Genomic DNA, 17,089 nt, shown 5'->3' on the forward strand with positions numbered 1-17,089 from the left:
CAAATGCAATCAATCAAATGCCTCCATCACTCAACTAACGCTAACGGTAACATTACCTAGGTCCTTATTGATATTACAAGATTAACGTACCTGCAGTAAAAACCAAGCATGTCCGATAAACATCCTCAGATTTATTTCGGCTTCAAGAAGAAATGGGAATTACACTTCATGTGAACATCGTCCTATCCTTATTAGATGTCCGCTATGTAAATTACAGTCCTTGTAGGAAGCGTCCATTGTTTTTCCAACCCACTTTTAACTTCCAACAAAATTACGTCTCACTGCAACGATGCGCCATCTAGTGGACAAACGACTACTTATCGCCAATACTGAAAATGCAGCCATGATGATGATGATGATGAATATTTATTTTGGCTTTCTTTTAATCCTACTGAATTTGTAATTATGTATCGGCCGTTCTAATACCGATAGTATGTGGGTGCCTGTGTGTGTGCATGTGTATATGTGTGCACCGCCATTTACAGGCCAATGAGTGTACAGTCACTAAATGTACACATAACCTAATATTTTTAGACCCCCATGGATGAAATTCTACGAAACTTGGCATACCCCCAGAGAATGCCAGGTCAATCATACACACAAAATTTGGTGCAGTTCTGAACATCTTAACTGAAGATAGGGGCAATTAAAGCAGAATAATATTGCATTTTCATTTTTTACCGGGGGGTGGGGTGCAAATCACAAATGAGTGATTATGAGCCAGGTTGATGTGGGCTCTTGAGACCAACATACCATAAAAGATTCTTCATCCTCAGTGCCACGGTTCAGGTAGTTATTTAGGAAAAACTGTTTTTTGGCGGTTCGGGGGCCCAGCCCGGGTGTGTGGGGGTGCTGGTGGTGGTCCCGGGGACGAAATGAAATTTTTCCGTAAAAGTCTAGTGGGGCTACATACCCACCAAATTTCATGTACCCCGGTGGTTGATTGTCCCGGTATCAATGACCAAAAATTCAGGGGAGTAGATGATGTGGGAAAGATTCTTGAATTATGTGCATGTGTGCGTGTACAAATTTATGTTTTATGTGTGTGGGTGTGTGTGTGTGTGTGTGTGCGTGCTTGTGTGTTTGCCTGCGTATGTGTGTTTGTGCATGTGCATGCATGCGTACATATGTCTACTGTGTGAGTATGTGTCATACATTATGATTACTGTAAATGTATGTGTGTGCATGTGTATCTGTTTATGCACATGTGTGCACATGGAATGGGTTAACATGACCCCTGGAGGCAAACATACGGAAAAAATTGGTCATCCTAGGCCCTACAGTTATCAAGATATTCACAGAGAACTGTGTCTGCCCTACCCTCCTTTCCGGGGGTCCAGTCCAGCGGGGGGCTACAGATCAAAACGAAGAATGACGGTTCCATGCTATCCATGTGGGGTACATGCCCACCAAGTTTTGTGTACCCCCGGTCTTTCAGTGTCCCGGGAATCCTTGTTGGTGTCGTCACTAAATGTACACATAAATTATTTTATTGTAAGGCCCCCATGAACGAAAGTACACAAAACTTGGCATGCATTCGGAGGGTGTCATAATGATCCTACTTTTAATTTTGTGCAGTTTTGACCTTGTCAGCCAGAGATATTGTGATGAAAACACCTAATTTTTGCTTTTTAATTTTTAACTTGGTGGCTATACATGAAATAAGTGGTAATGGGATGGGTTGACATGCCCCTTAAGACCAACATACATAAAAAGGTGGACCTCCTAGGCCCCACGGTTCTCGAGATATTCACAGAAAACTGTCTCCCGCCACCTACAGGCCAGTTGGTGTATAGTAACATAAATTCATTTATTGTGTGGCCCCCATGAACGGAATTCCACAAAACTTGGCGTGCATACAGAGGGTGTCATAATGATCCTACACTTCCAATTTCGTGCAGTTTTGACTATGTTAGGTCACAGATACCTTCAATTACAACACCTCATTTTTACTTTTTGTGTTTAACTAGGTGGCTATACATGAAATGAGTGGTTATGGAATGGGTTGACATGGCCCCTTGAGATCAACATACAAAAAAAAAAAATGGTCCTCCTAAACCCTACGGTTTTGAGATATTCACAGAAAACTGTGTCTGCCCTACCCTCCTTTCGGGGTCCAGTCCAGCGGGGGCTACAGATCAAAACGAAAAACGATGGTTCCATGCTATCCATGTGGGGTTACATGCCCACCAAGTTTTCGCGGTACCCCGGTCTTTCAGTGTCCCGGGAATCATTGACGGAAATTTTGGGCAAAAAAAAAAAAAAAAAAAAAAAAAAAAAAAAAAAAAAGAATTAATCTACTAATTAATTAATTCACTAATGTGAATCGCGGACTATCTTACAACCAAAGAAAGTAGGCTAAAGGAAATTATGTGTACCTGCGTTAGCCAAATAAAGGACGGGACTGCATCCTTCACAAACCATAAAAATTAAGTTTATTAGTTTTACAGTTGACAGTTCACTGTAAGTCCACACAAACAATTCTGGTTTCCTTGCACTAGCCATTTTGGTTGTAGCCTACTCTGTCTGTTTATATGGCCTACACAGCGCACAAGCTCTGGTCAATTTCTGTAACAAACAGTGCCACCTATAGGCCTAGGATATGAAATAACGTGTTGAGTCGTGTTGGGATGGATCCGTTTGGACGCAAATATTCTTGATACGGTTCCAGGGAAGACGGAGGGAAAAAAGATCGGTTTGGTACGTGTGGACTAGGCCTAACTATATGACATTAACTAAATCTCTAGTGCAATTATATTATTATTATCTAAGTGTATAGTTTAACCTGTTAGATAGATAGATAGATAGATAGATACTTTATTGATCCCCAGGGGAAATTCAAGGTCTCAGTAGCATACAGACAACACACACACATTCACTAACAGCAGAAAAATCTAATTAAAAGTATATAATATAAAAACACAACTAAGCAATAAGGACAGTAGAAGATAAAGAATATACTAAATATACTAAAATACAAATTATACTAACTAACACTTAATCTAAAACAATTCTAAAAACAGTATCCACATAGTGGTGATTAATCAATCAAGAGGCGCTTGCAATGACTGAGGCAGGGACTGAGCCTGTGATTCTCTGTGCATAGTAGGGTAAGGTAAGGTGCTCTGTGTGAGTGAGTGTCACGGTGATAGTCATGGTGATAGTGCAAATGAGTAAGTCCAACAGCGCAACAGTGCAAGAATAAGTCTATATATCTATATATATAACTATTTTAAGAAAAGGTATACGTGTGGCCACAGTTCGGCTGTGGCATGAAGGGAGGGGTTATGCATATGTGCTAATATAGCACGCAAACAGTGAGGCAGAAAGACAGTGGTAAAAGGTGGCTAGTGGACAGACAGTATCCAAACATAGGAGGGGGTGAAGAGGCAGACAGACTATGCAGAGAAGTCTATCTCCTCTTCCTCTTCTTCATTGAACAGTTCAATTTTAAGGGAGAAGACTAAAAGAATAGCGTTAAATGTGAGATGATGCTGAATTACCTTCCCAAGAAATTATTTTGCCTGCACTCTGGACACCCACCACAGCAACAATGGGGCAGGACCAAGCTGTGACTGTCCGACTGAGCTTAAGGCATCGTATCATACTTCTTGGTAACAACAGTGACAACTTGCCATTGAAAAAGGAGTGTGGTCACACCAGTGACTCAGACATCACATGTAAACTTTTAAATAAATGTACAAAAAAAAAACAATTCAGCTGTCCCTTGGGTGTATTCTTATAGCAAATGAGTGAAGTAATCATGTGGTCTAAGTTTAAATGTTAAAAAAAGAAATACATTTTTAGACATTTTGCCATGCCCAAAATGGATGTTTCTGTGCCCATAAACCCTATAATGTGCTTTGGTCATATTTCCCCATCTGTGTTTTCCAATTTTTCTGTGCACTTCTCAACAAACCTAGTCACCACTGTAAGCATTTGAGTGCAGGTAGATGATTAGCTCCTTAGCTAGCCACAACGCTACCACCGCCCCATTCAGTATGTAATTGGGCCATATAATTGGGCCAAACCCACTATGCTGCTCTTTAAAACCCAAACAATATCTTGTTTGATCTTTTTCACAGACAAATATTAACGTCAGTGCAGTGAAAGCTAAACATATTTTGCTAAAACCTTTCAAAGTTTATACAGAATATACATTTTCTAGACTGGTCCCCTTCATAAGATAGCATGCACATTGACTACTCAACGGTTGTGAACACATAATAAATTGACACAGCTGACACCATATGTCCAAGACAGTCCCTTTTATTTTCATCTCATCAATAATTTCATTCAATTAATTTCCATTTTTCAGTTCATAATTTTAATTCGTTCGGCAACTCAATGAGTCACAAGTGTATTTCTAAAAGAGAGCTTTAGAGGCACTTAAACAAAAAAACAACAGAAGCTGCTTTTTCAAAAGAATACATGTAGGATAGTACAAAAGTAAAAACAGGAGTAGAGAGGTTGTGCGGGAGGAGGGGATGTCACATGTGGATGAAACACAAATGCATGCTTGATACTAAATCATCATCATAAAACAGATCCCAAAAGCCAAGAGGGAAATGTCTGCTTCACATAGTTGTTTAAAATGTATATAATGTGATTACTTGCAATCCCCAATCTTCACACTATCTCCCCCGACCAGATTCAAACACAATTTAGGATTTACTTCAAGAAGGTTTCTATGTCAATGATGATCTTTACAGAGCAAATACCGAACTAGGATCAGCAGATAACCCTCCTCCCAACTTTTTTTTTGCAATGGACCTCTTAAGCCATGGATCATCAGCACAACATGTATCCAACTATGCAATTCTGGTGGAGAAGTCACGGTTTCCACTATGGGAAAATGGCCAGGGATTCAGAAAGATCCCACCCGACACAACACAGTAGACACGGTCATTTGGAAATGGTTTGACATGCATTTTGGTGAAGTGGTTTTGAGAAGGGAAAAGGAATATCTCCACCCTGCCACCATGCATAGCTGGGATCGCACAATTCAACATAAAAAGGTGCATATAAAAATACATATATACACATCTGAAGTAGCCTACAGGGGAAAACAAAACAAAAAGGGTAAAATGAGAGGGAAAAAAATAAAAGGACAAAAAGAAATATATTGGAGTGATTATTACAAAGGCATGGAAATGTATGTTCGATTATGCCAGCCATATAAATGACTGTCAGACTGCAGCAGATGCTGGAGCAGAATTAGACTCATGAGAGCCCACCGCCCCCAACCTCTAGGCTATATAGGCTATAATACCACTTTTGGGATAATAATACTTCACTTTTGAGAAGTACATTTTAATCCATTAATTTAAGGATCTTTTTTTTTTCTTTTTCTCTCCACCAACTGAAATTGTAGACCCAGTTATGTAGTACACTGGGTAAAATTCAGTTCCAATGTCTTAAAGCTTGTTGAACACTTTGAACACAAATTTCTATACATAAAAAAAAAAACATGAGTTAATAAGTCATTGTAAGATGACAAATCGTAAGTATACTGTCACCTCTTTGAATTACATTAGAATATTATGAGGAATAATCAAACACCAGTGGACCAATAAGAGATGAGGTCAAAGGTGACAGAACTGAATTCATATCATGGCTAATGTCACCAGTTTTTAGGTCCCTAAAGAGATAAGACTGTGTGTGTGTGTGTGTGTTATTTTACAAACTTGATTTTATGTTGGATTTATATTGAGACTTAAGGGCTGTTCACACCAAGAACAATAACTATAAGGATAACGACAAAAAAGCAACATTCTAGCTAATATGAATGACAAAGTCCACACATAAACGATAACATTAAGAAAGATGAATGAGCTGACAGCCAATCAGAATTCATCCAATTTTAACCATCAACACATCGTTTGTCAGTGTGGATGCTTTTATTGTTATAGTTACAGTTATCTTATTAGTTATTGTTCCAGGTGTAAAGGGCCCTTTAATCTAAGGCTAGAGCTTACACATAGAAATGGTACAGATGTGTGCTTGTGCCTGTGCTTATGCCTGTGCTTGTGTGTACAGGTTGTGTGGGTTGACGTATGTATGTAAGTAATTTGTTATGCCTATGTGTGATGAAACATGTGAATGGATGTGTGTGCATGGGTGCAGTTGTTTTATTCTGAACTATTGTGTAGTGATTTTAGCTTGTGCTCTGCAACCTCTGAGTTCTTGAGGTGGTGTTGAATGTGGGTTGAGTTTGGGTTCATATATATGTGTGTGTGTGCGGTGTGTGTGTGTGTGTGTGTGTGTGTGTGTGTGTGTGTGTGTGTGTGTGTGTGTGTGTGTGTGTGTGTGTGTGTGTGTGTGTGTGTGTGTGTGTGTGTGTGTGTGTGTCTAGTCTAGCAGCGATGGTTCGGCTGGTCGGATGATGGTGGGCCGATTTGGAGCTGAGGGAGGTCTTCTGCTGCAAAAAGAGACAAAGGGAGAAAGGGAGTGAGATAGATAGATAGACAGACAGACAGACAGAAGAGAGAGAGAGAGAGAGAGAGAGAGAGAGAGAGAGAGAGAGAGAGAGAGATGAGGAGTATGGCCATGTAGGGTCAAAGGAAGACCAAGATCAAGGGAGGGACACAGGAAAAAGAAACATGGATAGAATGAAAGTATGAAGGGAGACAGGAAACAGAGACAGGCACAGGAAATGACATAAGCAGCGGGCACAGGGTAGAGAGAGCAGGGGAGGAACTGAGGGAGGTACATTGCCATGAAGGAAAGGAGAAAACAATACATACAAAAACAAACAAACAAACAAACAAACAAACAAACAAACAAACAAACAAAGGGTTGGGCTTACCTAGGTACACCAGGGGGCAGTGCGGGGGGTACTCTGGCAGGGCGTGAGGGCACCTGGGGGGGTGCAGGGGTGGGGTCCATGGTGCTGTTCCCAAACGCAGGGGGAGGACCGGGGCGGGACGGGATGGGGGGCGCCCCGAAAGCAGGCGAGGGGTTCTGGGGCGGCCCCGGCGTGGGTCCCCTCACTGCAGGGGGGCGACCGGGGGGAGCAGCACTGGCTGGTGGAGGACGACGTTGGGAGGGGGGGCTGAGGAGAGAGATCAAAAACGAGAGAGTGTGAGAGAGGTAAGGAGAGGTCAAAAACAAGAGAGTGAGTGTATGAGAGTGTATGTATGAGAGTGAGTGAGTGAGGAAGGAAGGGAGAGAGAGAGACAAAGAGTGAGTGAGAGAGGGAAGGAGAGAAAGAATAGGTTGTGTGTGTGTGTGTGTGTGAGTCTGATATCTAAACATCATAACATTATAAGTAGCTGCTGTCCTTCAGCAACCTTATTTGATTACTTCATTTGTAAGTCACTGTGGATGAAAGCATCAGCTAAATGGAAGAATATAATGTAAACCTATGTGAAAGTGTGCCTTCTTAGCTAAATGGAGAAATGTTATGTAAATGTAATGTATGTAATGTGAATGTAATGTGAATGTAATGTATGTAATGTGATAATGTGAATGTAATGTATGTAATGTGAATGTAATGTATGTAATGTGATAATGTGAATGTAATGTATGTAATGTGATAATGTGAATGTAATGTATGTAATGTGAATGTAATGTGTATGTAATGTATGTAATGTATGTAATGTGAATGTAATGTATGTAATGTGAATGTAATGTATGTAATGTATGTAATGTGAGAGTGTACCTGCTGTCCTTCTGCAGCCAGTTGTCGTCGACGGGTGGAGGTACGGGCACAGAGATGGTGGTGGTGCTGATGTCCCCGATGATCTTGAGCGCCTCCTTGAGGGCGTGGTACATGCGCAGCATCTCGTCGCGTCGCTGGGCCTGATCGGCCGACTCCTCCATCAGACTGCTCTGGTCGCCCGAGCTGTACAGGTAGGAGAGCAGCTCGCAGTGGATGAACTCCTTCGCCTGAAAAGGCAGGGAGATATAAACGGAATACTATTAAAATATGGATTATGCCGTGTGGAGTGGGTTATGCAGAGTGTTGCCATTCAAAATCAAAAATATATTTCCCTGAATTTTTCAAGGACTACACAAAGCTGAATTTTCATAACCATTATAGGGTATAGGTTATAGGCTAAAGCTGAATTTTCATAACCGTTATAGGGTATAGCTGAATATTCATAAACCTAATAGGGTATAGGTTATAGGGTATAGCTGAATTGTCATAACCGTTATTGGTATAGCTGAATTTTGATAACCATTATAGGGTATAGTGTATAGCTGCACTGACGCTGTTGATCATGAGGTGCATGATGGTCTTGGGCATGAGGTCGCGGATGGATTTGTTGATGATGCCGATGTAGGAGTCCACCAGGTTCCTAATGGTCTCCACCTGCCGCTCCAGCTGCGGATCCATGGAGATGCTGTTGTCGCTGCCCTCTCTGGAATCCTCAGTGTCCGCCTGAAACAGCACGGCAGCGGAGAAGACAGACTCAGACACGAACACAGGGGAAAATATACACAGGAAATACACAGTATGTATATTTGGAGAGACTCGCACAGCAGAATGTGCATGGAAAATATGATGTGCAGCTGTTATTGGTACTTTCGGGAGAGAGAGAGAGAGAGAGAGAGTCAGTAACTAACAGGGATAAGGGAGAGAAGTGAAATCTTTGGGGTCAGTGTATGCTTCATATGGTGCATTAATTCAATTCAGTAGACCAGGGCTGCCCAACCTTTTTTGAACCAAGATCTACTTTTAAAGTTGACAGTGTCCAAAGATCTACTAAGCCAAACAGAAAGCTGTAGTCATTACCGGTAACTACATATACCGGTAAGTATATTCTGCTATTTCAATTCTGCTCTTCCTCAGAGTTTGCACAATTCTGTAATCTCAATACCCAAACACCCAGTATCCTCATGCTCTAAAACTGATTGGACCCTGTTCATTGTCAACCTGAACACTGTTGTGTTGCATTGCTTTGTGCACCGTCAGTTTGGAAAAACCTGTGCTGCACAAGTGACTGATCTAACCTACTGAAAGTGTACGTATTCTCGAATGCTGCCCAAGGGGTTGTGTTGTGTTTCAACCTGTTGTCACTCTTCATCTCAAAAATATGTTTTGTTGTAGTTACAGACAAATGGATCCATAGCGCTGTGGACGTCAATTTCCGATGTAGCCTAAAGACTGCAAATAACTCGAATGGTCGATTCAGCACTTTTCTGTCAAGTTAAACTTGTGCTTGTGTGTCAAAATTATGCAACCTATTGGTGTGATCGGCTACTGTAAGAAAGTGAAATGAATAAATATATGGATTAGAGATTGAGATTGGATAAGAGGCTACGAGTGATTGCATCTTAAAAGTATTGCCAAAACCTACATTTTATTTAAGAAATGTTATTATATTTTACGTCTATACAATATTTTCTAACGACTGGGACTCAATATGCTATCGACAGAATTAACTGTGATTGACTGGTTGGGCACCCTTGCAGTAGATACTATTGTAGATGGACAGATTAACTGCGATTGACTGGTTGGGCACCCTTGCAGTAGATACTATTGTAGATGGACAGATTAACTGTGATTGACTGGTTGGGCACCCTTGCAGTAGATACTATTGTAGATGGATGGATAGATGGGGATGGATAGATGGATGGATAAATGGATGGATGGATGGATGGATAGATAAATGGATGGATGGATAGATGGATGGATGGATGGATGGATGGATGGATGGATGTCAGCTTGGTACCTGGTCATTCTCTGGGAAAACCCCAGCCCTGAGAAAAGAGGCCTTCCAGCTGTCTATGTCGTCCTGAGAGTCACAGGACAGCTCGATCTGACGCAGGTCCTTATACACATTCCTGCACAAACACAAGGAGGAGCTCAGTCACCATACTGTATAGCACAGGAATAGGAGCAGGCTTCATTTGGTCTCTTTTTGCACCAAACCTAAAACTAATTAAAGGAAAGGAAAGAAGGCTTCACTAACTGCATAACGTTCTCCTTTCCTTTACCGGAGTACTACAGTCACAACATACATATACCTGTACAATCAATCCTTTCTAAGATTTTATCTCACTATAACACAAATCTGACACACACACACACACACACACACACACACACACACACACACACACACACCTTTGTTCAGTGTTAAAGATGGCAAAGGTGTGTTTGGTTGACATGAAGCCCTTCTCCACATCTTTGATCCTCAGGTTGTCCAGAGGAAGCATGTATTTCTTTTCTTTCTCCTGATAAAAACAAACACACACACAAAAAAAAAATCATATAAAACATATAAAAAGATGCTTACTGTGTAATTTCATACATGCAAAAAATATCAAAACTAGATATATCACCAATATCAGTTTTACCCAGATTACTCACACAAGTCACCTGCACATACATGTACACAGGTTAACCACACTCAGGTTACCCTGGTAACAGAGGCTAAGCTACCCACACATACACAGTTAAGCCAGGTGTCCCAGAAGCACTGAAAGAATACTACTACTAACCTCATCATCCTTGTACCAAGACAGAGACTCTGCTGTCAACACAAACCAGTACTCCTTAGACCCGCCCTTCATAATACTGATGTTGATGGTCAACCAACCACGTCTGATCACCTGCAAGAACAGGGGCAAGATGACAACAGTGAGATCTGGCAGTAAGCAATTACACACCTTCTCAACCTTCTCCTCTGGGGCGTCTCATTGACTGATGCTGAAGCTTATGTGTTTACACTGACAAGAGAGGGCAAGGGGGTAATGTCGAAACAAGGTCACTGGCTTACCCTGAGTAACTTCGGGAGTAACCGCTGATCACCAAAAGAACGCTTTACTGCACGTGCTGCTTCTGAAGTGACATATTTTTTTAAGATCAGCGGTAACTCCTAAAGTAACCTCCTGAGTAACCCCGTAACCTCACTTAGTAGTAGACCCCTCAGGTTCACCGAGGTCTGTCATGCAGCCAAAGTCCAAGATGGCCACCAGCTGTGGTCCCCAATCTGGTGCAGAGATCTAGCAGCTCTCACAGGAGTCATGACCAGAGCCGATTCAGAGTTGGAAAATATCTGGCAACTCTACACAAATATTATTCACTTTGGATAAAAGTGTCAGCCAAATGACTTAAGTATAATTCACTTTATAAATACTTATCAATTGGTACTAATACTACTATACTGCAATGACCATGTTAGCATGACATACCCTTATGAGAAGCATAAGACAGACATAAACAGAAATATAAGGAAAGTACCCTCACAGGAAGATGTAGTTACTATGTAAGGTATTATAAGGTTATACCTTGTATGTCTGTGAGTGAGTTCTCCAATATGTTTGTTTGGTTGTGAGGTTTCATACTGGGTTACTCATTAAATGCTACATTCATTGAAGCACATCTGGTTAGACAGAATAATGGAACCAGCAAAACATGAATTATTATTATTATTATTATTATTATTATTATTATTATCTTCATCATAATCATTAATATCAGTATACACAACCCTATGCTTTAAGCACAGATTTCCTCCCTCTTGCAGATATTTTGATTGAAACTATAACAGGTCTTTTCACCTTAAACCTTCACCTATAGTTGCCCTAGGTAGGTCTTTTCACCGTTGGTTAAAAGTTGTGGAGGTTAAAAGGTTACATATGTTGGGATGCAGATGAGGGTTAGCAGCTTAGCGGCGTTTCATGAAAACTGTGATGCTTAGCGTCATTCAAAGCCGCTTAGCGTTGTTTCTCGTCATCAGCTCAAGCGTGAAGCTTGACGCATAAAAGCAAGTTACACATACTAGATGTGGTTAGTAGTTTAAGGAAGCAAAGGAGTGAGTGAAAGAGAGAGAGAAAGAGAAATAGAGAGAGAAAGAAAGAGAGAGAGAGAGAGAGAGAGAGAGAGAGAGAGAGAGAGAGAGAGAGAGAGAGAGAAAGAGAGAGAGAAAGATAGAGAGAAAGAGAGAGAGAGTTGGCCAATACAAATGAATAGCTTACAAAAGCTAGACAGTAGGAACTTATCTCGTACAGTATTTCTGTGGAAGAAAGCCCCACGTCCCTAGGAGCAAAACCAACATGCAAAAAGGTAGTAGTCATGCTTACAAGGTTAGGGTCACTATGTTGACAGGGTGGGTTATTATGTGTTACACATGCTGCTGTTGGTGACGATAGGGTTATTGTTTGTTATCTTTCTAAAAGGTTAATTAAAGCACTTGAGTGAGAACGGATCTGACCAAACAAAATGCAAAACAGAGTGAAAGTGCTACCCAACATACTGTACATGTCATGTACATTTGCAAAAGACAAGATCCTTTCAAAAATAGGAAAGATGCACCATCAATAATCAAGGTCAAAAGTTTAAATCTCACGTTATGATCAAAAGTCAGTACATTGACATTAACATACAAACACATTTGAGAGTGTAATTTCAAAACAAATGCTCTCTTAAGCACAATAACATAAGATATTGAACCCCCAGGTGATTTAAGGAGTTAGCTGCATCCTTCACTCTTCAGTGGTAAGGAAGGCAGTGCCCCCTTCTCACCACAGGGTGGCAGTGTTCGCTGAGAGATGGGACTCCTCCAGTATTAGGACACAGCACAAACACACATATAACCAGAAGAAGAAAACACTCTCCACAGCAGTTCTCATCTCACACAGATGCATTCAGTAAATTTAAGAAGATCAAAATAAGAACACATTTGAAATTGTAAAACAAATGATTGTAAAACAAATTCTTAATAGACACATTCTGGCACAGGAATTACTTGTACTTTTATAGTTCTTAATCTGGAATACATGAGACCTATTAGGTCCCAATGCATTAATCTGAGTATTACACTAATATAACATCTAATTTACACCTACTAACATAAAAGTAATCTTGTATTTACATGAACCTCTGTGACCAAAAACCCTTAAATTCCATTTTCATTTCTAATGTCCCAGTTTGAACACAACATTAGATGAGGACAAATTTAATATGTTCTCACCATCAAGTCCCTGCAACCTATAGAATTCCAAAATGTGTGCATCACAGCCAGATAGTTCAAATAGCTCACACATCCCAGAATACCAGAATATGTGTATTTACAGTGGAGAAGCTATGGAAAACTATGGAAAACTTTTCCAAGACAGGTTGTTGAGGTACAGTTGCAGAGACAATGCCTTCCCACTGTATTCTTAATCTAGGTCCAGGTTCAGGTTGTGAATGTTGTTATATTATTATTACCTCAAGCTGGTGTGTCTTGAGCATTATGATGCATAATAATGGCTGTCATGCGTCACCCAGTTGGGTGCTGCTCACTGGTGGCGGTTAATGAGGTCCCCCCTTCACTCTAGTCTATAGCACTTTAGGTGTCTTGAAAAGCGCTATATAAATGCAGTATGATGTGAGGTCAGTTTGGGTAAAGAAATTGATAAACCTAGAAATACATTTCCTCTTGATATTTACAGTACATTTCTGACTCTGCTAGTTTTCTGTCTAGTGAAATCACTCAGCTACTACCAGGAGAGAACCCACAACACTACAACACAGATCTGGGTGAAGGCCATTGTCTCTTTCAACCTGGTGGTTTTTAACTAACCTGACCCTAGCCAGATGAATTTCGTTCCGCTATAGCTCCGCCTAGCTTCACTCACATCCATCTGGGACCTCTTCCATTGAGAGTGATTTCTGCAACCCGACTTTATGGTTCAGCCAATCAGGACGAGGGCGGAGTTTCATAGATGTGACATAGCGTGAGAAGCGACTGTGACACTGTTATTAGCGTCCACGGGTTGGCTTCGATGCGAAAGTGGTTGAAGTAGCACGTCAATAGATGACGGACAAGTGGCTTATTCAATCATATGCAAGCATTTTTTGATTAGGCCCAGCCTTCTGAAGCAACACTTCAATGGATCGGTTCCAGATGGATGAGTGAAGCTAGGCGGAGCGAAATTCATCTGGCGAAGGTCAGGTTCGTTTTTAACAGGATAGATCTGTGAGTTAAATCAAACTCCTTTGAGTCTGACCTTGTCCTCGTCTTTGCCTCCTTGTCTGCCAAACTAGCATGCGCGCACACAGGATCACAAGATATACAGCGAAGTCACAGATGATACAAGTACAAAGTGCAAAGTCTTAAATGTATAAATTTTTTCAGATAAGCAAACCAGGTGACGACCTGCAGTGTTTCTTAGCATGAAACATCAACTGACAGTTCAAAAAGACAAAAAGTGACAGTCTATGCAGATTTTACTTTATGAAGTGTTTTTTTTACAGTTAACAGTATGTGCTTACATACACATATTGTTGATGAATTTGTGTGTGTGTGTGTGTGTGTGTGTGTGTGTGGTGTATGTGGTGTGTCTGTGTGTGATTAAAGAATAAGCACCATTTGGGCTACGTCAACTAACACTCATTATCAGCCACTAACTAAGGCCTTTTCTGAGAGCATCAGTTAGACGACATGTCAGTTAGAGCGTGATGAAAAAGAGATGTTAAAAACTAGAGTGTCAGTTAGAGCCTGATGAAAAAGAGATGTTAAAAACTAGAGTGTCAGGGGAGCAGATATGACTTACCAAAATCTCCCCCTTTCACAGGGAAGGAGTTATAGGGCAGCAGAGAGAGAGAGAGATAGTGTGTGAGAAAGAGAGAGAGTGTGTGTGAGAGAGAGAGAGAGAGAGAGAGAGAGAGAGTGTGTGTGTGTGTGTGTGTGTGTGTGTGTGTGTGAGAGAGAGAGAGAATGTGAAAGAGATATTATGTGAGAGGGAGACAGAGTGTGTGAGAGAGACAGAGAGATTGTGTGAGAGTGAGTGTGTGTGTGTGAGAGAGAGATACACAGAGAAAGAGAAAGTAATGGTTTGAAAGAAAAGATAAAACATAAAGAACAGATAAAAAAAGAGGGAAGTGGAAAAGGAACAGTCAGAAAAGAAAGAGCATTACCAACACAGGAAGAAAAGAAGAGAGAGAGAGCGAGAGGGAGAAATAAAAGAGGGGGAACGAAAGAGAGGTCAAAGAGGACACAAGTCACATGCTCTTGAACACTGATGACCACAGAGGGCCCACACAGAATTAGAGGCAGTAGAGCTTCTTACTATCGATGCCAATACTGGGACAATAACACGCATGATAATGATATACAGAATATGATGATAAAATAAGTGGCCAAAAACATTCTAATGTCCAAAGTGTACTTAATTGCTTTGAAACATTTTATCATTGGCGCACCAACCAGCCTCCCTATAAGATGTTTACTTCCTTTTCAGGGCACACGTCACAGTTCTACTCCTCCAATTCTCTGGGGCTGCACATGCAGCACTGACATCACTGAATGACATCATCAAAGGGAGCTCTTCTCGTGCACTGCAGCATTCAGTCAGGGGGTTCTAGTCTGAGCAGTACAGTAGACAGTCAACAAGTCTACTTGGGCTGACCACAAAAAAACAAACTCATCACATCACAGACACAGGAAGGAAGAGCATGCTGGGAACTTCCTGTTGTTGGTGAGGAAGATGATGGGGGCGGGAGCTGACGGTATCAACTCCGTGTGACCCACGCCAGCGCACAGGAAGGGAAGGGTCACATGATTTGGGTTCCGCTAGAGATCCTGTGTGTGTGTGTGTGTGTGTGTGTGTGTGTGTGTGTTATTTCACTGACTGTGCGTGTAATGACACAGACAGCGAGACAGTGAGTGGATAGACACTGACTGTTCAAGAAACAGGAAAGGAGAATGTCTAAGGTCGTCTGAGTTACCTGGTTGGGCATGGCTCTTTTCTTGCTCACATTGGCGGTCCTTTGCTGAGCACTAGAAAAATCACACACACACACACACACAAACAGATACAAAAACTATATTTCTAACTCATTTCAATATGTCTTATCTGCAGGTATACTTTAGTAATACAATAATCACACTGCTTGGACAATTGTTTGACCTTTTTAATCCAAATCCTTTTTTTGTTTGTTTTTTGCAAAGGCATGGCTACATGCTATATGTTAAATGACTACAATCCCATAATTCAGCTGGTGGTCTTGAAGTTAGTAAGGGAGCAGGTGTAGCACCACAACAGCTTGTGCAACAAAGAACAATAAACTGCATAATTAAATGTATGTAGATATGGGCCTTAAAGGCGCTATAAAGAACAATAAACTGCATAAGTAAATGTACTGTATGTAGATATGGGCCTTAAAGGCGCTATAAAGAACAATGAACTGCATAAGTAAATGTATGTAGATATGGGCCTTAAAGGCGCTATAAAGAACAATGAACTGTATAAGTAAATGTATGTAGATATGGGCCTTAAAGGCGATATAAAGAACAATAAACTGCATAATTAAATGTATGTAGGGTAACACTTTATTTTAATGTGTCACTGTTACAATGTACCTACCTAATTAGGTACAGTGGTACAACCTGTGTAACAACATGTACTATCAGGTACTATCATTGTACTTGCATAATGTATTTGTGGGTACCTACATATAGTTGTTACATTGTAATACTGAGTGCTTTTACAAAACTTTGCCAATTTGCCTACATTTTTATCAGAGGCAAAGAGCTGACCTGAGACCTGCTGGATGGGGTAAATCGGGTCATGATAGATTTGATATACAAAGCATGCTTAGCTCCAGTCAAGGCCTCATTGTCTTCAGTGTACATGTAACAGCTGTGCTGCTACAACCTTGTTACTCTTTGATACAGTGGAATAAACTGGAACAGGTCTTGTCTTGGAACAGGTCTACTAATTCACATGTACTGTGTGGTGTAACAGCAGACACGTTTCAACACATCAATTACAGGATGCATAACATCATTGACAGGATGTATATATGTAGATGTAAGTACTTAACTGGTACACTTTATTTTAATGGGTTTATTCCACTGTATCAAAAGAGTAATAAATGTGTACCAACACAGTTGATACATGTACTACAGTATGTAGGGTAATGGCAGACATGTTCCAAGACACCAATGACACAACATACATTTTGCAGCCATCTTGAATTTAGTCACGATAAGTCGAGCAACGAGTAAGAATGAACAGGTATGATAACGGATCAGATTCCAAAAATAATTCAGTGGAAATGCATGGATTCCAGTTTCTTCCAGTAGCAGCAACTGGAATCCATGCATTTCCACTGAATTATTTTTGGAATCTGATCCCTTATCATACC

At 40.8% G+C, this 17,089-nt stretch overlaps 1 protein-coding gene across 5 annotated transcripts in view; it reads right to left on the reverse strand.

Moving 5' to 3' along the window:
- Window positions 1-4,253: 4,253 nt before the first annotated feature.
- The window catches only part of LOC125297164 (dynamin-2-like), a 39,502-nt gene continuing 26,666 nt past the window's right edge, over window positions 4,254-17,089 (reverse strand). For 2 of the 5 annotated variants that reach the window (XM_048247311.1, XM_048247309.1), the window contains exons 13-20: window positions 15,668-15,719; window positions 10,453-10,563; window positions 10,076-10,185; window positions 9,681-9,792; window positions 8,216-8,386; window positions 7,664-7,890; window positions 6,809-7,054; window positions 4,254-6,418 (exon numbers count right to left, since the gene is read on the reverse strand). In XM_048247311.1, coding sequence (XP_048103268.1) covers window positions 6,352-6,418; window positions 6,809-7,054; window positions 7,664-7,890; window positions 8,216-8,386; window positions 9,681-9,792; window positions 10,076-10,185; window positions 10,453-10,563; window positions 15,668-15,719 — 1,096 coding nt within the window. In that variant the 3' untranslated portion in view covers window positions 4,254-6,351. Of the gene's footprint in view, window positions 6,422-6,808; window positions 7,055-7,663; window positions 7,891-8,215; window positions 8,387-9,680; window positions 9,793-10,075; window positions 10,186-10,452; window positions 10,564-14,493; window positions 14,506-15,667; window positions 15,720-17,089 lie in introns of all 5 variants that reach the window. The other 3 variants (XM_048247308.1, XM_048247307.1, XM_048247310.1) reach the window with 2 other exon arrangements.

The sequence above is a fragment of the Alosa alosa genome, chromosome 7, assembly GCF_017589495.1.
Source record: "Alosa alosa isolate M-15738 ecotype Scorff River chromosome 7, AALO_Geno_1.1, whole genome shotgun sequence".
Classification (NCBI taxonomy): domain Eukaryota; kingdom Metazoa; phylum Chordata; class Actinopteri; order Clupeiformes; family Clupeidae; genus Alosa; species Alosa alosa.